The following is a 22,940-nucleotide window of genomic DNA, read 5'->3' on the forward strand; positions in this document are numbered from 1 at the left end:
AAAAACAAGAAGAACAAGAAGAACAAGAACGAGAATAAAAACAAGAGGAGGAGGAGGAGAAAGAAGAGGCGTTTAGCGTTCAGAAGAGAAGATAAATGAAAGATCCTCTATTCAATCTTATCCTGTTCCCTGTTTGTTGATGGAGGACAAAGAGAAAAAAAATCATAGGCACTTTTCTCTCCCTATTCACGCAGCGCATTACTCCATTACAAAGAGAGAGAGTCGATGATGCACACTAGAATAGCCTCAAACTGTTATGATCTTTTTACAGTGAAGCTCCATTGAAAAACACGGGTTCTGTTATTACCACTCTCCTGATAATGAATAAAATGGCAATACCTGATTTACGGAAACTATATTTATTTTTCACGTGCAAAGGAAGGCATAAAAGTGTCGGAAAAAGGTCGGATAGGTTCTCACTATAAGCCACCAGTATTTTTTTATTATTTCTTTTATTACACTTTATTATTATATCATTTTATTCGTATGCTTAACTGTCTCTCTCTCTCTCTCTCTCTCTCTCTCTCTCTCTCTCTCTCTCTCTCTCTCTCTCTCTCTCTCTCTCTCTCTCTCTCTCTCTCTCTCTCTCTCTCTCTCTCTCTCTCTCTCTCTCTCTTTCTGTCTCTCGATTTCCCCACAAGTAAGTTACCCAATGAGCGCCTCCCGTCACCCACGCAATTTTTCAGTCTGTGCGAGTCGTGACAGCACCACCACCACCACCACCACCACCACCACCACCACCACCACTACCTACTCTGCCCATTTTGCTCACCAGTTCACCTGCTTTTCGTCGAGTGCGTCAGGGTGATAACTAATTCACGCGGCGTTCTGTAAGGGCTCATGTGGTTGATAATAGAACATCTATCTACATACGTGGCCGGAGGTTGCTCACGACAAAGCACCACATAAGAGAGACAAAACAAAACACTAGAACATAAGAAAATAAGGGAAGTTGCAAGAATCTGTCAGGCCTACACGTGGCGTCTCTGTAGAAAGCATGAAGTATTTGGATTGTGGTGAAAACAAGAATTAAGCAGGAGATATTAATTCCTCTGATGTTTTGGCATTGAGTCTTCATTATTCTCTCTCGAAGCGTTAGAGAAATAAGAATATCCTGCTCTCAACTCATCCTTTGCCTTTTCACCACAACCACAATCCACTCACTTGTCTAATCTATATAAATCCGCATTCTTATACAATTTGCCTTCCTATTAAGACATTTTTCATTGGCCACAGAGGTTATTGGTCCTCATAAGAGCATAAGAAATAAGGGAAGCTGCAAGAAGCGACCAGGCTTACACGTGGCAGTCCCTGTATGAAATATACCTACCTATTTCCACCTATCATCCCCATCCATAATCCCGTCTAATCTTCTCTTAAAGCTCCCTAATGTCTTAGCACTAACAACATGATTACTGAGTCTGTTCCACTCATCTACCACTCTATTTGAGAACCAATTTCTTCCCATCTCTTTCTTAAACCTAAATTTTTCAAGCTTGAAACCATCATTTCTTGTTCTATCCTGGTTGCTGATCCTAAGAATTTTGCTTACATCCCCCTTGTTATACCCCTTACACCACTTAATTAAAAGATTTCTACCAGGTCCCGTCTTAACCTACGTCTCTCTAAAGAATGTAAATTTAACAGCTTCAGTCTCGCCTCATAAGGAATACTCCTCATCCCCTGTATCCTTTTAGTCAAGGTTAACTCCCCCTTTCAAAATTCCAAAACCTTCTACTAAAGTCTGATTGGACATTTTCAAAAGCCACATAGACGATTAGTCCTGCCTCTCATGATAATACACGCCTGAAAACTCCAATAACTTCAATTTACGCCCGACTGGACATTTTGAAGCGTCACAGACCCGAATATTCTCGATTATCATGGTTACCTGACCCTCGGAAAGTCCAGTAACTCTATTTAAAGCCTTGAAATAGTGGAGGTAAGGCGCAGAGACGCTTGAGGATTATGTGACGTGTGAAGAGAATGGGAACGTAATGTTGTGAGGCTTCATGAATAGACGAGCAAGAGTAGTGAAATGATTGATTCGTGAGTGGTAGTGGTGGTAGTAGTAGTAGTAGTAGTAGTAGTAGTAGTAGTAGTAGCATTAGTAGTTATCGTAGAGGAGGTGGCAACAGTAGCAGTGGTAATAGTGGCAGTCATAAAATTCAGACGTGAAGGGGAAGGAAGAAAACTGAGGAAAAACTGGACGCTTGAAAAGATCGACAGAAACCAAACAGAAGGCGAGGAGGACAAAGAGGAGGAGCAGGAGGGGAACAGAACAAAGCCTTAACTTCCATGAATAAAAGAAGAGAAAGACTTGAGGGAAGGAAAATAAAATAATTAGACAAAGAAAATGAGAATAAGACACGGGTGAGAAAGCAGACAACCCAAGAAAATTTTGACGAAACTGAAAGAAAACAGCGGATCTGTGGAGTATGACGCTGCGGTGTTTGGATGTCTTGCTGTGTTGCTGTGTCCTGACGAGTTGTCACGCTCGCAAATCCATACCGTATTATATCAAAGTACATATCGATAGTTACTTGCCACGTCTGTATCGATGAAGGACCATCATTCATAGCGTAAACCTGACATGTAAACTAAAAGAAAGAATAAAACTAATACGATATGAGAAAGCAATATTAATACGGTAGAGATCATACAAACTACAAAATACTAAACACAAAATAGAAAATGGAAAAATATAGTATTGATAATGTAGAAAAGAGAAACAATATGAACAAATATATCAAAACTACTCGTACAAATGATACGAAACACAAAGCAAAGTAATTGATACAAAAAATGCAATAACACCAAAAAACAGGTGCACGATAAGAAGATCTGGATTCAAAAACGTTTCGCCGTCTTAACACAGCGGCCTGCAAGGATGTCTTCGTGAGCCTGGCAACAGTTAAAAGAATTCTGCGTCATTAAAGAGAAAAATTACGAGAACCCGAATAATGACTGACCTTTGTAAATAATAAAAGACCTTAAACCGTTTCAGAATACAAGTCAATATTATCATTTTTCTTTCTTTTCTTGATTACGATACGACGAATCATAAAACTATCCCCCAAAAGAACACTGCACTTTTATTTCTAACATCACCTCCAAACAAAACAAAAAAAAAAACAGGTACTCGTAAAGGCTGCCAGGTGATCAGCGAAAGTAGCCGTGAAAATAGATTGCGATCAATGAAATATAGAATGAGGTAAGACATGAGACACTGCGCCCGACAAACAAGATACGGACAGACATAGACAAGTGTTATGTCTACTGCGGAATGAGAGGTGAATGTTTTTAAAGGTGATCAGAGAATGTAGTGAAAAAAAAAAAAAACCCGGTGACGATCAAAATAGGAATGCAAATATTAAGTAGGACTGGATATGAGTGATGTGGCTCCTGATAAACAAGGATAAGGACCTGGAGACATAGTAGAGTGTTATGTTTACTAAAAATTGAGAGGTGTGTACTCGGAAAGGCGTGAAGAAATAGGCTGCAATCAATACAGGAGTGAGCAAAAATAAAGAGTAGGATTAGATAAAAACACTGCGATAGACAAACAAGATACGGACAGAGAGAAATAGGTGGGAGTTATTTTTGTAAGGGAGCGACAGGTGTGTATTCGGAAAGGCGTGAAAGAAATAGATTGCATTCAATACAGGAGCGACAGCAAAATATGGAAAAGGATTAGATAAAAAAAAAAAAACTGCTGTAGACAAACAAGATAAGGACGGGGAGAAATAAGTGAGGGCTCTGTTTACAAGGAAAAGAGAGATGTGCACTTGTACTGGTGATCAGAGAAAGGAGGCATGAAAAACAGGCTGCAGTTAATACAAGAGTTAGTGCAAGTATATAGTGGAATTAGATAAGACACACTGCGCCAGAGAAACAAGGAATCTATATGTAGGTGGAAGAACAGGATGCTTCTAAGGATGACTTTTTTTTTATTTAACTTAGAACGTAAAGTTAAAATGGTTCACGTAAATGAGAAGTTACTACGATTTTAAAACGAATCTATGAGGATGGATGTACAGAATGCTTCTAAGAGTGATTTTTTTTTTCCTCTTTTTCCACTTACATCGTACACTTAAACACACTAGTTCATCAGAGTTCACAAGGATCGGACCTTAAATGAGAGAGAGAGAGAGAGAGAGAGAGAGAGAGAGAGAGAGAGAGAGAGAGAGAGAGAGAGAGAGAGAGAGAGAGAGAGAGAGAGAGAGAGAGAGAGAGAGAGAGAGAGAGAGTATGACATCAATTGATCCACGTCATTGGCCAACAAAATTAACCAACCAATAAGAAGCCGTGTTAGATGAAGGAGGAAAGAGGAGATGTGACGAAGAAGAGAGGAGGTAGAGGGAGAAGAGAGAACTGGACGAAGGAAAGGAGAAAAGGGAAACAAAAGAAAAGAATGGAAAGAAAACTGTAGAAATATTTGTGTTGCGAATGAGGAAAAGAAAAAGAGGTGAGTGGTTTACTATTGTTGTTGTTGTTGTTGTTGTCGCGGTGGTCGTTGCTAACAGCGTAGCGTTATTTTGACCTTTGAATACGAACATTACCATTTAAATAGAATGCAAATCAAACTAATAGCTTGACTAACAATAGCAACAACCGCCACCATCTTCACCACCACTACCACCACCACCACCACCACTACTACTACTACTACCACTACTACTACTACTACTACTACTACTACTACTACTACTCCCACAGCACCCATCATGTTACAGCTACTACCACCACCACCACCGCCACCACCACCACCACTACTACTACTACTACTATTACTACTAACTAACTAAGTAACTGACTGACCGCTTTAGCCCTCACTGCTAATAATTTGACATAACAACAACAACAACAACAACAACAACAACAACAACAACAACAACAAGAACCACTGCTTCACAACAAAGCTTCGAGTAAATTTCTTGGATTTCAACCAGAAATAAGTTTTGCAAATGATTTCATCTCTCTCTCTCTCTCTCTCTCTCTCTCTCTCTCTCTCTCTCTCTCTCTCTCTCTCTCTCTCTCTCTCTCTCTCTCTCTCTCTCTGTCTGTTTGTCTGTGTGTGTGTGTATCAACAGTCAACACAATGCAATACCGAAATAACACATCCACGCCCACAAACCTCCTCCTCCTCCTCCTCCTCCTCCTCCTCCTCCTCCTCCCCTTACCCTTCCTCCCTCACCTTCACTCCATCCTATTCCCTGCACCCCGCCCCAGCCATCCAGGACACACAGCAGACCTTCCGTCCCCTCCATCCTTACTTCATACTGCCAGGTAAACTCCTTCTCTCTCTATGCAAACGCTACACATCTCTTCCCACTCCCCGCCTCTGCAGTAAACAACGTGCTATGCTCTCCCTTCGTGTTGCGTTTGCTTCTTTTATCCCTTGGTCTGTAGTAGTAGTAGTAAAAGTAGTAGTAGTAGTAGTAGTAGTAGTAGTAGTAGTAGTAGTAGTAGTAGTAGTAGTAGTAGTAGTAGTAGTAGTAGTACGGCAATCCCACACGGCGTAGCCCAGACAAGGCACCACACACTTAACACACATCATTCACACTCTTAGCTCCGTCGGTCCATGGTGGTCTCGTGGCCCAACAAATCTTTATCTACTACTACTAATACTACTACTAATACTAATACTAATACTAATAATACTATTACTACACCCTTCTCTTGTAGTGTAGTAGTAGCAGTAGTAGTAATAGTAGCATTAGTAGCAGTATATAAAGTTTTGTTGGACATCACCAGACACAGGAACCCTCGCCCCGTCTCTTCCCTCAGGCCAATCTGTAATCAACAATGTGCACCTGTTTCCTCCAATAAATCAGACGCCCTCCTCCTTTTTCACTAGTCCTACGTCTCTCTCTCTCTCTCTCTCTCTCTCTCTCTCTCTCTCTCTCTCTCTCTCTCTCTCTCTCTACACACACACACACACACACACACACACACACACACACTCTGTACTTCTTTAACAAATGAGTGAGAAGAACCCTGGATATCTTATTTATTAACTTCTTTTTATTTATTTATTTTATATTTATTTTTTAGCGCATCCTCGGCATACTATATCCTTAACTGAAAGAATTCCTCGCGGCTTTTCAGAGTGTTGGTTTTCCTTCGTTAATTTGTGATAAGCTTACATTATTAACGAATAGTCCTTGCCACGCTGCTGACTGTCACCCACTGTCTATCTGATCCACGAAAAAAAATAAATAAATATATAAAGAGAAATATCAATCAAAAAAAGCGGAACGTGAATTTAACCCTTTCAGTTCAATTCGACACGCGGTTCTTGAATCACAAATCCTTCTGAAACGACTAGCCTTGCTCCACAGCCTCCTCTGACAATTACACTACCTAGGAACAAGATCTACTCATTTAATCGCATTCTTCTTCCTTGTAGGTCCTTTTAAGTGTTTTGTGCAGCGCTTTTAAGGTTGCGTGTAGTTGATTTTCGCAGTGAAAGAGTTAAACTACGATGTATCATTTGTACATCACGACACTTGGCGGTATTCGAATTCTGACCACCAGATTGAGAAGGCACATCAGAGAGGGAGGTTTCAAGACACTTATCCTTCAATTTTTTACCACTGCTTCGGCCTCTATTCGGGACCGGCATCTCAGTAGGCTTTTCTTTTTATTAGATTTTTGATGCCTTTGGCCGGTGTCCCTCCTACATAAAAAATAAATAAATAAAAAATAGAAGGATGAAAGAAGACGTGTACGATTGCATCAACCATACAGAGAAGAAGAAACTGGTGAGACATAAAAGCTTGAAAATAAATACATTGAAGAAACAAAAAGAACAATATATAAATCTTGATTAACGAGAGAAAAGTAAAGGAAAGAATGAAGAAAACAGATGACCCAGGCAGACAGTGAGAAGGGATACGCCAGGGAGTGCCGGTACTTTACAAAGGCTACACTCCCGACCAACAACTTTAGTACATTGCCGGCAGCTGATTGGTTTGGCGGTTTTAAAAATAGCTCACTACGTATATCCTTCCCCATAACTTTCTCCTTCCCCGCCTCCTCCTCCTGAATTAAGTGGTTTTACTGAAAAATAACTCACTTTACCCTTTCCGATAACATTCTCCTTCTCTTTCTCCCCCTTCCTCCTTCCCTTCCTTCTTCCCCTCCTCCTCCAGCTCCTCCCGGTTCATCCTTAGACGGCGCTCTCACATTTTTCGAAGCTTTATCTATACTCCTCTTGACAGACTGTAGTGGATGTTAGCGGGTGCTTCTAATAGTGTTTTCGATATTATGATGCTATATTAACAAGGTTTCTACACTATCCATGACCAAAACACCTAAGAGACACCGAGTAATGATATATGAAGACTTACAACGTAGTCCTTATGAACGAAGCGTCTCGAAACACTGGTACGGATTTAATTCTACTTCTTTAATCCCGCCCAGTGCCTTCCCTTTCCCTCCTTCCCTCCCGCAGCCAGCTACTTTGTCCACATTCACATTGACATTGACTTATGTTATGCTTATTGCCCTCTCTCAGTCTTACAGTACGTTCTTTGACCTGCTGAAACTATCAATTGTCAGGTTTTGGAAGACTGTTAGCAAATGAGAGGCCCATATTCTGAAACTGTTCTCACTACGAATATTTTCAAAGGCCATAAAAACACGCTTAAAAAAATATAAAAATAAATAAATGAATAAACAAGTAACATAAACTAGATTAGCTTTTGAATGTAGTCGAGGTGTGGCGCATAAGTTTTTTTTCAGAAGACTGTCCTTAACTACCACTGCGGAAAAGACCAAAACACAGTGGAAGTGGATGCAGTAAGTTACTGTGGTAGTGATCATTACTGTACTTCACTTCCTTCCTTCCCTAATACTTTACTGTTTACACCTCCTCCCTGTTCATCAGATTAATGCTCCACCCCCATCCCCCCCACAGGCTAGTACTCCCCTCCCCTCCCCTCCTGCCTCACTTAAGATAATTTCGTTTTCTTTCTGTGGAAAATTTAATAAAGAGAATGAGAGAAGGGAGCAAATGGGAATAACAAGGATATGCAAATGAGCAAACAGTGACGTGCACCGAAAGATAAAGACAGACAGACAGACAGACAGACGCCAACTGCACTTACCACATACTGGGAGACTTGTATGCGAGGCCTCCACCAGATGTTTCACAGGTCACTGCGCCAATCACCTGAAAAGAACTAATTACCTTGACTTTCTTACGTTCAAATAGAAGCTCTTCGTCAAATTATTAGCACACACAACTGATGCAACTCATGTAGTCAATATATTCCGTAGCAGAGGTGTAGATAAACATTGATGTTGTAATTTACTAATAGCCAAACCAGACTTTTCAGTATCAAAATAATGGCTCTCTCTCTCTCTCTCTCTCTCTCTCTCTCTCTCTCTCTCTCTCTCTCTCTCTCTCTCTCTCTCTCTCTCTCTCTCTCTAAGGTCAAAGCTAATCAGTTACCTTGCCGCTCGAACCTCCAGCTGTGGTGTGCCTGAGGGGCGGACTGACTACACCCACACTCCGCCAGGCCACTACTGTTACTGACGTCATTGCATTGAGGAATTGCCGCTCCTGAAGCCTGGCTGCTAAAATACTAATGCCCCAATAAATAATCGTGACGGGAGCCATTCACGTAATGAGATGACGCAACAGGAATCCCCCACAACGCACTACTCACTGCCACTGCTTGCCTCACCTCACCCTTGTTTGTTTCAAGATTGTTTGCGTCGCCACCGTTATCATCAACAGCAGCATCCTCGCTCCATTCCGTGAACTGATCAGCGCATTCTCAAATGTATCTTATCTCGGTTTTTTTTTTTTTTATGTAGGAAGGACACTGGCCAAGGGCAACAAAAATCCAACAAAAAAAAAATGCCCACTGAAATGCCAGTCCCACAAGAGGGTCAAAGCAGTGGTCAAAATTTGATGAATAAGTGTCTTGAAACCTCCCTCTTGAAGGAATTCAAGTCATAGGAAGGTGGAAATACAGAAGCAGGCAGGGAGTTCCAGAATTTACCAGAGAAAGGGATGAATGATTGAGAATACTGGTTAACTCTTGCGTTAGAGAGGTGGACAGAATACGGGTGAGAGAAAGAAGAAAGTCGTGTGCAGCGAGGCCGCGGAAGGAGGGGAGGCATGCAGTTAGAAAGATCAGAAGAGCAGTTAGCATGAAAATAGCGGTAGAAGACAGCTAGATATGCAACACTGCGGCGGTGAGAGAGAGGCTGAAGACAATCAGTTAGAGGAGAGGAGTTGATGAGACGAAAAGCTTTTGATTCCACCCTGTCTAGAAGAGCAGTATGAGTGGAACCCCCCCCAGACATGTGAATCATACTCCATACATGGACGGATAAGGCCCTTGTACAGAGTTAGCAGCTGGGGGGATGAGAAAAACTGGCGGAGACGTCTCAGAACGCCTAACTTCATAGAAGCTGTTTTAGCTAGAGATGAGATGTGAAGTTTCCAGTTCAGATTATAAGTAAAGGACAGACCGAGGATGTTCAGTGTAGAAGAGGGGGACAGTTGAGTGTCATTGAAGAAGAGGGGATAGTTGTCTGGAAGGTTGTGTCGACTTGATAGATGGAGGAATTGAGTTTTTGAGGCATTGAACAATACCAAGTTTGCTCTGCCCCAATCAGAAATTTTAGAAAGATCAGAAATCAAATGTTCTGTGGCTTCCCTGCGTGATATGTTTACCTCCTGAAGGGTTGGACGTCTATAAAAAGACGTGGAAAAGTGCAGGGTGGTATCATCAGCGTAGGAGTGGATAGGACAAGAAGTTTGGTTTAGAAGATCATTAATGAATAATAAGAAGAGAGTGGGTGACAGGACAGAACCCTGAGGAACACCACTGTTAATAGATTTAGGAAAGGAACAGTGACCGTCTACCACAGCAGCAATAGAACGGTCAGAAAGGAAACTTGAGATGAAGTTACAGAGAGAAGGATAGAAACCGTAGGCGGGTAGTTTGGAAATCAAAGCTTTGTGCCAGACTCTATCAAAAGCTTTTGATATGTCCAAGGCAACAGCAAAAGTTTCACCAAAATCTCTAAAAGAGGATGACCAAGACTCAGTAAGGAAAGCCAGAAGATCACCAGCAGAGCGGCCTTGACGGAACCCATACTGGCGATCAGATAGAAGGTTGTGAAGTGATAGATGTTTAAAAATCTTCCTGTTGAGGATAGATTCAAAAACTTTAGATAGGCAGGAAATTAAAGCAATAGGACGGTAGTTTGAGGGATTAGAACGGTCACCCTTTTTAGGAACAGGTTAAATGTAGGCAAACTTCCAGCAAGAAGGAAAGGTAGATGTTGACAGACAGAGCTGAAAGAGTTTGACTAGGCAAGGTGCAAGCACGGAGGCACAGTTTCGGAGAACAATAGTAGGGACCCCATCAGGTCCATAAGCCTTCCGAGGGTTTAGGCCAGCGAGGGCATGGAAAACATCATTGCGAAGAATTTTAATACGTGGCATGAAGTAGTCAGTTACTTTCAACAGGCTCTAGTGAAGTCTTTTTTTTTTTTTTAGGGCTCCAGTTATACTATAATAAAAATTTTGCCCTTTCAATACGATAAACAATAATGTGAACGAATCTAGCCTTCTATGTGGCCATTAAAAGTAATCTTACTGAAAACTAAAATCATTACAAAATACAGACTTACGATCAGAGATAAGGAGATAAAGAACATCTCTTCTGTTAATAAATGTAGAAATCTTGTTAATCTGTCATTATAGTTACAAAAACTCTTAAAAACCCGAGTAACTTTAACTATAGAAACTCTTAAAACTAGTGGAGGTGGGGCGTCGAAGCATTTCAGGATTTTTTTTACCCATTGTGGCGTAGCAGCAGTAGTACCCCAGGTGAGAGGAACCGAAGACACAGATGCCAGCCCCCTCAAGCTCAGCCTCGTATGTGCTATCCTCGAGTTGCGTGTCTCTCATTCAGCTGAGTGACCTGGAGTGGGTTACGCCCCGAGAGAATGGAGACTGGAGAGGGACACCAACCAGCACCCCACCGCCCCCACTAAACTATATTCTCCCTCCTCACTCGCCTCACCTGATTGCCTTTTACTTCCCCGCCCATCACCTGAGTGGCCGCCCCCCCACCTCCACTCTATCTCCTGTCGCCCTAAATTGCCTCGTATATATGAAATGCACTTTAAAGTCAAGTATAACAGATAGGAATCACTTATACGACACTCCTTGTAACACCTCCACTTAGGTCTTCTCACTCGCCTGTTTGAAGTAACGACCCGCACACACACACACACACACACACACATAGATAAATAGATAGACATAGATAGACAGGTAAATAGATAGATACAAAGATAGATATAGATAGATGTTTATTGATCCCAAGTAATGTACATCACTAAAAAGAAATACTTAACATGAAAAACAACGACAATCACATCTTCTGTTCCATGTACTCCTCTGGGCCCATCTGTTCTTCACGCGATCCGGCAAGAGAGCCCGCCAGGACCCAGATTGCTAAATAAACACCATTTAATGAAGCAATCAATCACGGGGAGCAGGAGGCAGGTCAAGGTTTGCTATTATGAAACATGAACCCACCACCACCACCATCACCACCTCTACCACCACCACCACGCCTTCGCCCATGCAAGTCTTTTTCTACCACCACCACCACTACCTCCATCATCACCACTCCTAAATAGTGTCTCGATCTTCGTTACCACACCCTCCACTCTTATCATCCGCCACCACCGCAACCTTTATCACTGCTCCACACGAACCCTGACACTTCAGCTGCTGCCAACACGTCCACCACTTCCACACATTCACCGCCCGCACTCCTTCCTGCTTTCCTTTAGTAGTTCACCCATAATTGTTACGTTCTTTGACTTTCTCCCTTCGCTTCGTCTATCATGCGTCACTACTGCAGTCTCTCTCTCTCTCTCTCTCTCTCTCTCTCTCTCTCTCTCTCTCTCTCTCTCTCTCTCTAGACGCCCACGACCAGCCTCCCGAAGACAACTAAAGATGCAGAGGCAGAAAATCATCTGATAGCGGAGACAAACCTAATTTCCGCTCCCACCGAAGTCCATCCGTCACGCGAAATTTCCTTATGGGAATGAATTAAATCTTACCTTTTTTTATTACTATTGTTATTCTGTTATCAATCTTCGGAAGTCATAAATATGTATGAATAGAGGCTTCTTGTATACCAAAGTTCGTGTGTGTGTGTGTGTGTGTGTGTGTGCGCGTATCGGTCACCACCACCACCATTACTCTTCAGGAAAGGCTGAAAAAACGAGTGATGAAATGAAACCCTCGGTGGAAACGGTTCTCTCTCTCTCTCTCTCTCTCTCTCTCTCTCTCTCTCTCTCTCTCTCTCTCTCTCTCAGCATAAACTCCGTCCCTCTCTTTTTAACTCTCCCTTCCGCCTCGTCCTTACTCTCCCTCCCATTGTAACCTCACCACGCTCCTCCCACTAACCTCACCACCACCCTCCCCGTCCCTCCTTGCTATTCACTCCCAGACATTCCCCTTCACCACCAATATCCCGCGCCAGTCTAGCCCGAACACCACAATTCGACATTTTTGCTTATACAGACCGCGCCTCCTCCCACGGCCCAGCGAGAACCCGGCCAAGCGTACCTCTCGTGTCCGGTCTGACTGACTCCTTCCTTTGACGGGTCCCTCCCTCCCTTCCCGCCTGTCCCGCCTCACTTCCTGACCTCTTCCTCGCATCTCGATTCCTTCAGCTTTCCATAAACTTTTTTTTTTTTGTGGGGTCTCTCTCTCTCAAAATAATTTAACTATTATTTAATATATTGCACTCTTATAGCACCTCAAACTGAATTGACCCTTTGGAATCTATGAAAATTAACGTTTTTGTGACTTTATGCTCTTGGCCAGACTCCTTCACACGAAACAATAAATAAAGCAGAGTATTTTATCATTAACGCTGATCAATGTTGTAAATCTGTTAAGTACTGCTCCTTGACATTTATTTAATAACCATGTTTTAACAGCCACTAAATGGGAAAATACACTTACCCACACACATGGGGAAATTACAAGTTTTCTGTCCCGTGTTCTGTTGACAAGAGCCATCCCACCCTCACGTTACGTCTCCTCTGCCTGCTTCTGGTATGGAAGCAGCTCTCTTCACTTCATACAGACTTTCTTCCTATATTCAAAAGAAAATAATCCAAACAATAAAACAATTTATTTTACCATTCTATACAGACACTGTACAATTCCAAATTGTTTACCTGTACAATTATTTACTTGAACACTACAAAAATATTGTTCATTGTTTCTGTAGTAAACAAGCAAACTTATAATAAAACAAGTTTGTACATCTGCCTTGTTGCTTTCCTCCATACATAATACATTACATGTTCAAACTTTCCTAGTTAAGTTATTTTTGCTTCAACACTGACAATATAAAAAGTAATATGGAATGGTACCACACTTATGATAAACTGGAAACTCATAGGGAGTTGTACCTCTTCATGTTCCCTATTGTACAATAATTTAGAACAATACATGGCTGTACTGGATTCAAGACATGTCTTAGGCATGTTAACAAAGCTGAACTCTTGCATGTTTGACATATTTGAGAGATCACTGTGTACCACCATACATTTCTATGGAAATCCAATAAAATGTGGCAATATTTACTTTGATAGTAATATTAGTAAAACACTACTTTTTTTGCAACAATTTAAACGGCACTCTACTCTACTGCTTCCCGAGACGTCCCAGCGGCCATAGTCTCACGCCAAGCAGATACTGAAACATTGAATTCTACTGTTAACTTTTTTCACTGAGCTGCTCATTCTCTTCAAACTGATTCATTCTACTGAGGGAGGAAAACACCCACTCTCCACTCACAGCAGCTTGTACAAACCCTTATGTTTTATCACAAGGCCTGGCAGTATTGGTCCCTAGCAAGTCTGCCTCTCAGCTGGCAGCAGCAGGCTTCTCAGGTGGCGGTGAGTCAGGCTTCTCAGGCAAGGGAGTGGCAGGCTTCTCACCTGGGGACAAGGCCGCCTCTTTGGCAGCAGCAATCACTGCTGCACTGAACACAGACTTCTTGTCCTCGTGGGCGCTTCGCCAAGACACCTGACGACAACAGTTTAAATATGAGTATGTACAATGAATACAGTAAATGAGTACCTCCACCTCCTCCTCATCACTATCTTAGTTCACTACCCACACTAAATATGAGATGACTCCATGTTCCAGTTATGAAAGACGAGAGGAAAGAATGGCAAATTTAATTAAACATCTAACAGTTAGTGAGACTAACTTCACAAAGAAATTAGGTGCAACATCTAACACTGTCTTTTTTTATCTACAAGGTTTTCTGCAGCACCCTATGGCTCCAGAAAGTAAACAAAACAACGTGCAATCTTTCTTTGAATGTCTGAAATGTTTCACATTTGCTGGTACAACTATCAAGCATATTTTACTCAAAGGCAGATTCCCAACTTTGGTCTCTTATTGCAAGGTAGCCATTTTTGTGGCAGATCCTGATCTACTGTCACCTATGACAATATATATAATAACTGAGATGTACTCCATAAAATAAATCAGCAACTACTGAACCACTTTTATGCCAAAGTGGAATAATCTATTTGACACATATGTATGAATCCTTACCTTGTGCTTTTTGTGCTCCACTGCTGCCTTTGCTCTGTTCAGCATGATCTCCTCAGAGAACATGCCCTCCAGGGAGGCATAAGTTGTCATCTGCCAGTCCAGAGCCAAGTTGGTAATCTCTCGGCCTGACATTCCTTCCGTTATCTTGGCCACAGATGAGCAGGCAGCACTATAGTCAAAGTCGGCTACCTTCAACCTCCTGCAGGTAATAAGTCAATGCTGTACAGTGCCATCTTCTACCCATTTGTCAACCTCTCTGGTGCTTCACTTCCTTCAAGAGTGCCTCCCAAAGGAGAGGTCACAGCAGAAGAGCATCCCTCTGTCTCTCTAATCAAACTCCCTCCTTGATTGTTCAAGTGCTCAGCCTTTATTAGAACCTCTTTCACACATCCAATCCTTTATCTGAACAGTGAGGTAAAAGATAAAGTCATTCCCAGTCTCCTAACACTGAGCAACCCAGCACTCTTCCCACAAGACACTACTACTGACACAAAATGTTAACTCACCGCTTGCCTTCAGATGCCGGAAGGAGGATGTACTTCTCAAAGTAGAGTCTTACAAGTCTTTCCCGCTCAGACAATGATGGGAGAGGGAATTCCACTGGTTCATGCACACGGTCCACCACGGCAAAGTCAAGCACCTCTGGAGTATTGGACGCCAGCACCATCATAAACCTGGGACAGCAAAGAGCTATTCAAGATGGTGGCAGAAAGGACACCATGACAGGAAGGGATCAGGGGCAAGGAAAGAGGAAGCATAACACTAAGGAAGTAGGAAGATGAAATAGGATATGCTATTCAAGATGGTGGCAGTAGGAGCACCACTATAGGAAGGATGGAACAGGGGCAAGGGAAGACTAAGGATAATATTAACGGAAAGGGAACATGAAATTGGACATATTCCAGAGGAGCAAGGCAACATTAAGATGGAGGTAGGAGGGGTGAGGAGAGGGAGAGCAAGTCACTCAGCAATGCTCCAAACAAAGCCTGGTAATTTTACTCAATAGATGTATCTAATAAAACCAAAACACCTTCAATTATCCTTCAATTTTTGACAACCGCTTTGGACCCTTTTATGGGACTGGCATTTCAGTGGGCATTTTTTTTATTGGATTTTTGTTGCCCTAGGACAGTGTCCCTCCTAAATAAAAAATTTTTAAAAAATAAAAAAATGCATTAATTTTTTTTAACAGGGGTATAAAACAAAAATACTCCACAACACACTTGTCGGTCTGTGTTCCAGTCCGGTACAGGAAAGCACTGATGGCCATCCGCAGCTCCTCACTGATGTTTTCATGACGTTTCCGCAGAAATCCTTCCGCCTCATCAATAAACAGCACCAAACCATTGCGTGATGTGCTTGCCCAGTCAAACACCTGCAGCAGATGCAAGCAGTTGGAATGACAATCATTACAGTTTTATGTAAACTTATTCAAATTTCCAAAAGAATAAAGATTCTTGAGTATTATTCCGCAATTATCAAAATGAAACCCAAAAATCTCACTAATTTTTCTCTTTAACCCTTACATTCCGGTGATTAAACTATTTTCCCATAAGCCATGATGGGTAAAAGTCATAAACCTAGAAATTGTCAGAAGACTGTTTGAATACTAATATTTTTTTTCTCTGTTATTCTGAATACAATGATGTACTTTGTAGCTCCATGTGATCTCTGAAAAGGTTAGTTATGGCTTATCAAGGATCTCGCTGTGTGATCCGTCAACCAGAAACAGCCCGGAGAACACACACACACACACACACACACACACACACACACACACACACAATAATAGGGAAGGATCTCGGATCCTTCCCTATTATCAGGCTGTCCGTGTCCTTCACTCTTATCAGGTCCCTTGGCTCTTATCAGGGTGCTTTCTACACAGCGGGTCGCTGAGGTTGCCAAGTGTCGCCCTCAGAATGGGAGAATAGCTTAGTTACCGCTAAATATACAGAGCTAGTGGCAACACTACGGGTGGAAACAGATGCCAGACACTTCCACGCGCCATCTGACTAGAGAAACCGCGCTTGGAGCTCAAAATTAAAGCGCGAAAATTCTTGATTACGGGAACAATCGCCGTCGCTACGGACGCACTGATGCAATTGTTCATATATGATCACTGGAATGAAAGGGTTAAAAAAAAAAAAAGAAACAAGAAAAACATGGAAGTGAATGAAAGAAATGTACAACTTATCTACAACTCTACTTGTAAACCAAGTTTCTGCTCATCTTTTACAAAATACACCATACTCTACCTTATGAATGGCACCAACAGACTCCTTGCCAAGCAGAGCAATGTCTCCTCCCGTCATGATTGCATAATCCATCCCTGAGTGCATGGCAAGTTTCTGAAAACCACAAAAATCACAAACCATCAGAGAAAACCATCACAAAACTTGCAATTACTTCTATCTTACTTTATTCAATTTCAATAGCATATGTACATTCTAGACTTGCCTGTAACAGAAGTATATATCCTTTACTGCTATGGCTAAAAGATGCCAGTATTTTCAGATATGTTAACTTATCTTATTTCTGGAGTAAAAGGGACAAAATACTTTGAATAACTGCTTTTTGCCTATCTAAATAATGCATTTTATAGCCTTGTGTATCAGAGGAAGACAGATAGATAAGGAAATACACACACACACACACACACACACACACACACACACACACACACACACACACACACACACACACACACACACACAAACACATGTAAAACTTGTTACCTTTGCAAAGAGGGTCTTGCCTGTTCCTGGCGGCCCGTGCAGGAGAATGTTGCGGTACATGCCCTTATTGAACTTTGTGTTTTTTGTAGCAATAGCAATATCTCTGGAAAGAACATGCGTTGCAAAACATACATACACTTGCTAAAAATTTTTCCTTAATTCACAAAAAATCTATACACTTTTTGATATCAAAGAAACTATAATGTATAGAAGGAAGGCATTCATCATGTCAGTTACATCTTTTACAACACCTGGTATATTCGAGACTATACACAGGATAAATAAATGAGAGGAAATCATTACTAGCATACCTTACTCTCCCCTCCACCTTGGGATTCAGAACAACACCATCCAGCACATCCTCCGGCTTCTTCTGCAGCTTCTTGACAGTTTGAATTGGGTGCCGCACAGTCTCAAAGGGACTGATCCTTGAGGTCTCACGCACCAGTGAGGGTTTAGCTGTAATTAAGTCAAACTAAGGCAACACGAAAAAATAAATCTACACAATCTTCCAATTAGAAAAGTAGCAGTATTCACTGAGACACATTACTTCATTGACTCACCAACCACACTCTTATGTTGGACAATCTTGATTTCAAGTAATCTGAATTGACAAATTTATAGTCGCACCTCAAAAGTTATGGATGACATTGACTTTTATACTGGAGTGTCATTAGTCCTTACCTAACCTTGCCTCCAGGAATCTAAATCCAATGCCTAGGGAGCCTTTGGCAGCATAGTAGCCAGCAGTGAGGGCTACCAGGCCTGCCACAGCTGCCTGGATCTTGGCCGGCTCACTCAGGAAGGCATCAATACCAGTGCCAATCGCTGCTCCAGCAGTCCTGTAGGTGAAAAGAAATATAATCAAAATGTCATCACTCCATTAACCACTGAACATTGGTCCTAGCAAGAATTATGCTCTCAGTATTTTTCTCTCTTTCACATATTCCTTCAATTATTGAATAGTGATGAAGCAAAAGCCACCAACACACAAAAAAACAGCATCCAAATGAGAAAGTGGGTATTTTCTATAACATCCACAACACACTTACTTGATGGAGGAGAGGACGGTCTCCCGTTTCTCTGCCAGACTCTTAAGGGTCGTCTCTCGGTCCTCTGCCGCACGCACCCGAATCTGTTCCAGCGTGAGGTCCTGGTTCTCCCTCTCCGTCCGGGCCCTGGCTGCCATTTCTGCCTCCACTCTCTTCATGTCATACTTGTGCCGTAGCTCCAATTCATGCTCTATGGTGGCTGTGGTGGAAAAGACAGTCAATCAGAGCGGGAGAAACAAAGACTTGAGGCAATGACTGAATTATGGAATGGTGATGCTTGCAAATTGTACCACACTCCAACAATTAATACAATAGTTTGATGAAAAAAATGGCAATTTAAACTCAATATGTAATTCAAGAATAGGCACTTTTCCTGCTAATCCTGAGTAATTTGAGGATACTGAATTCAAGTCCCTGAGATGCAACTTTATCATTCATGGGAAAAAAGGAACCTCTCATAGCGGTGCACAGGATGGTCGCTAAGTAAAATCCCTTTCCTCAACTCCCATTGATGACAGATAATGTATCCTACCTTTCCTCATGGCCTCTTGCTTGGCCACAGACTCCTCCTGCCTTCTGTTGTTCTCTTCATTCATCCTCTGCTGCTGTGCTAACTGGTCCTCATACCTACATAATTAATGACTTTCAGAGTAAGAAAGATTTACACATACAACCTTTCTTTTCAAGTAGATTAACTTGAAGATAGAGTATCTACACATACTACCTTTCTTTTCAAGTAAACTAACTTGAAGAGAGAGTATCAGCTGTGAACAATTTCATAAAATGATAAACGACATGCACAATAAACAGACCCTGGAAAATTTTATTTCACATTGTATGCATATTATCTTCTCAACATACAAAACAAGAAAAGAAAAGTAAAATATCTATAACCTTCACCATTGGAAAAAACTTATATTTTATGGCTTTTATTATGCAAAATAAAGGACAATATAGCAGCCATCAATTGGTATAAAGAATTCTTTCATTACTTGTCATACAGACGAATCCAGCTAACCTCTTCCTGCCTCACCTCTTACGTGCCAGCTGGTCCTGATACTGAGACTTCTGCTGGTCCAGCTTGGACTGTTCTTGGAGAGTTTTCCTTCTCTCTTCCTGCTCAATTCGCTTTCCTTCTGCCTTAGCCAGCTCTATTTGTCGCTGTAAGTGCACAGATTTAAGTCTATTGACATTGGTGTTCCTTAGGTTACTGTTCTATCACCCATTCTCTTTCTATTATCTATCAATGACCTATATCAAAGTCACTGTCCTAATGACTCATACACTGGTGACAACACTGCACATTTCCATGTATTTTGCTCACTGTCCAACCCTTCAGGAATTGGGCAGTTCACACACAACACAACACACAACTCTCACCTCCATCTCCTTGGCTGTACCCATTAGTTCTTTCTGTTTGGTTTCCTCCTGGAGTTTTGTCAGTTCAAAAGCTTCCTTAGCATAAGCTGAAATAGTTTACTGATAAATATTTATCCCAATCTCAAATGAAATACATCATATTAGATTAGAGAAAATTTGAGAAGGGACAAAACTCAGGCTTAGTTGTCCATACTTAATAGCATTTTGTAGACATCTCAGCTAGATACATTAATTATTTTAAGGAGAAGAAAGCCCCACCCCTCGTAGTGAGGAGGTTCCACCCTTTTCTACCTCATCACTTGAATCTTATGACTTGGAATATAATAAATAAGTTCATTAATATACATGCTTATGATTATTTATCATAATCTTAGTATTGACATTACTACACCTGCCTTTCATTGAGATAGAGTATTCATAAGTGCATGGCTGTGTCAGTCACTTATTATACACATGGTATCATGCTCTTGAATTAATTTTTACTCATTTAATTTTGTTTATTCCAGCTACTGGCTTTACCTTTTCTTGACCAAATGTCTCACTTCACCAGTTAGTTCTTCCAGTGAGCTATAATCCAACAAACTACATCAACTTATGATTTACTTGATTAAACAAGTCTCCCATATGTAAGTGGCAAGTAAGATCCATTACACACCTGATTTTTCCAGATCCTTAGCAGCCTTGGCGGCTCTCTCCAAGGCTGATGAGTCAAAGCGGTAGGCCTCCATGGCTCCACCCCTCGGACCCTTCCCATCACCTGAGTCCCCGGCCCCACCCTGGTCCCCGCCTGCTGCTGCTGGTGGCACAAACTGTGAAAAGTCTTGTGGCCGCTGGTTCATGCCAAACAACCACGACATCTTGGATCTGCAGTAAAAAATAATAATGACAAATAAATATCATATTTAAGCATGCCTTGTGACACACGACATCTATAAGTCCTACTGGATTAAGACATTTTCATCATTAGTGAGTTTCCCTGTGGAAAAGAACTGTTTAAGTTTTGTATCATGAGATTTATCAAAAGAATTCATGCAGTTTAATGAAACAGGAAATATCCTTTATGTAAATCAATCCGAAATCCATTTCAACTTGCGTAAAGAATGTTCCATATGCAATTCAAAAGGCGTTTTGGAATATAACACTTACACTGCCCACAATGATTTCAAAGAGCTAGCTTTGGAAAGTCACAACCTGCATTAGGACACAATTACTTCCTCCTATATAAACCAACTCTTGACATGTTCACAAGTTTGCTAGGAAGAAAGATTTTTCTACCGAGGTTTAGAGCGATTTCACTCAAAATCTAGCTTGTCTCGTCCTAACTGAGAATACCTCTCACACTATACACTGGTACAATCATCATCAAGTGAGTACCAGCGGTGACAGGGAGGCAGTGTTAAGACTGATAACCCTCACGCACCGGGCGCCGGCACCACTGAATGCAGCAAACTGAGGCTCCTGTTGTGACACTTCACCCAACCACTGTTGATCCTCGTGCATGCAGACACTGACTTCAAACTGAGATGTGAGAGGCACCCAAAGTCACGGTTGGATTGGTGTTGCCTGGTGGTGGTGATGGTGACTTACAGAGGTGGGAGTGGTAGTGGTGGTGATTAAGTCAGTAGTGCCCAAATGGTTGGCCGTGGCCGGTCAGTGGTAGTGGTGGTGGTGCCTCCGCTTCCTGCAGGTGCCACACGCTGCGTCACGGGGTGTCCTCACGTTCTCCTGGGGTCACACACACACATGCACACACGCACACTCACACACAACAACACCGTCAGGCCAGCAGACGCTCCTCCCGGCACGTGGGCGACGCCTGAGCCGAGCCGACTTGATAACCGAAATGTATTCACTGAACCCGAATTGTGAAGTTGGCAAGGAAAATAGCTAAGGGAAGGCTTAGATAGGGGGATGGAATAGAGAGAGACGCGAGACAGCTAGGCCAGGAGGAAGAGGATGCACATGACAGAAGTTACTGGCGGCAATATAGGCTGACCCAACCAGGCGAAGGAACCGAACTGTCAATAGCATTGCGTCATTCATTCATTGTCTATTTACACATAACCTGAAGTGAATTGCTTATTTGTTAATTTGGTTATTCATAATGACCCTCATCTGCTTTTTTCAGTCAAGTTTTGTTGTTATGTAAGTGCAGAGTAATAAGGGAGGATCTGATGCCTGCAAACTGGACCCTCCCTTCTTACCCCGGCTTTTTTTTTTTTTTTTTATGTAGGAAGGAATCTGGCTAAGGGCAACAAAAATCCAATAAGAAAAATATGCCCACTGAAATGCCAGTCCCATAAAAGGGTCAAAACAGTGGTCAAAAATTGATGAATAAGTGTCTTGAAACCTCCCTCTTGAAGGAATTCAAGTCATAGGAAGGTGGAAATACAGAAGCAGGCAGGGAGTTCCAGAGTTTACCAGAGAAAGGGATGAATGATTGAGAATACTGGTTAACTCTTGTGTAGAGAGGTGGACAAAATAGGGGTGAGAGAAAGAAGAAAGTCTTGTGCAGCGAGGCCGCGGAAGGAGGGGAGGCATGCAGTTAGCAAGATCAGAAGAGCAGTTAGCATGAAAATAGCAGTAAAAGGCAGCTAGATATGCAACATTGCGGCGGTGAGAGAGAGGCTGAAGACAGTCAGTTAGAGGAGAGGAGTCGATGAGACGAAAAACTTTTGATTCCACCCTGTCTAGAAGAGCAGTATGAGTGGAACCCCTAACACCTAACTTCAGTCTTTCACACCTGGTTGTGATTCTCTCAGGATTCCTCTCTATTCGTATGTGCAATATTTTTCTATCCTGTATTTATTGTATTGTCACAATACCCTTCATTGTGTCCAGGGGTGGATGGCAGGTTCCATCTTCATCCTTTGTTGTATAGTTTTCTATTGAATTCATAGAAAAAAATTAAGTTCATGAAATAAGCATAAAAGAAAACAGACCAGTGACATGAGAATGAGTTAGCAATGTCAACATAAACTTCAGCTGAACAAGTCAATGCACACCACAACACTTACCAAAACTCTGGTTTTTCTTCAAAACACACAATACTCACCAGCACATGAGACACCATGGCATTATCACAACAACACACCGCACAATACATGCGTGAAAGGCTGCAAGAGCAGTTCTGTA

General features: G+C 41.9%; 1 protein-coding gene across 1 annotated transcript; it reads right to left on the bottom strand.

Moving 5' to 3' along the window:
- Positions 1–13,181: 13,181 nt before the first annotated feature.
- On the bottom strand, positions 13,182–21,688 carry LOC135111580 (ATPase family AAA domain-containing protein 3-A-like). The gene is made up of 14 exons (XM_064025029.1): positions 21,393–21,688; positions 20,461–20,669; positions 19,806–19,891; positions 19,459–19,586; positions 18,958–19,052; positions 18,426–18,624; positions 18,058–18,215; positions 17,685–17,832; positions 17,374–17,476; positions 16,894–16,986; positions 15,862–16,013; positions 15,145–15,312; positions 14,639–14,837; positions 13,182–14,098 (listed from the first exon to the last, which is right to left on the bottom strand). The coding sequence occupies exons 2-14, from the start codon at positions 20,660–20,662 to the stop codon at positions 13,937–13,939; spliced, it is 1,893 nt and encodes a 630-aa protein (XP_063881099.1). The 5' UTR covers positions 20,663–20,669; positions 21,393–21,688; the 3' UTR covers positions 13,182–13,936.
- Between the last annotated feature and the right edge of the window lie 1,252 nt (positions 21,689–22,940).

The sequence above is a fragment of the Scylla paramamosain genome, chromosome 22, assembly GCF_035594125.1.
Source record: "Scylla paramamosain isolate STU-SP2022 chromosome 22, ASM3559412v1, whole genome shotgun sequence".
Lineage (NCBI taxonomy): Eukaryota > Metazoa > Arthropoda > Malacostraca > Decapoda > Portunidae > Scylla > Scylla paramamosain.

Excerpts from the sequence above, each read along its gene's own strand:
- LOC135111580 (XM_064025029.1), bottom strand. The coding sequence starts at position 20,662 with ATGTCGTGGTTGTTTGGCATGAACCAGCGGCCACAAGACTTTTCACAG. Across the intron at positions 19,892-20,460 it reads TAAGGATCTGGAAAAATCAG|CTTATGCTAAGGAAGCTTTT; the intron begins GTGTGTAATGGA and ends AAACTATTTCAG. Across the intron at positions 19,587-19,805 it reads GTACAGCCAAGGAGATGGAG|CGACAAATAGAGCTGGCTAA; the intron begins GTGAGAGTTGTG and ends GTGCACTTACAG.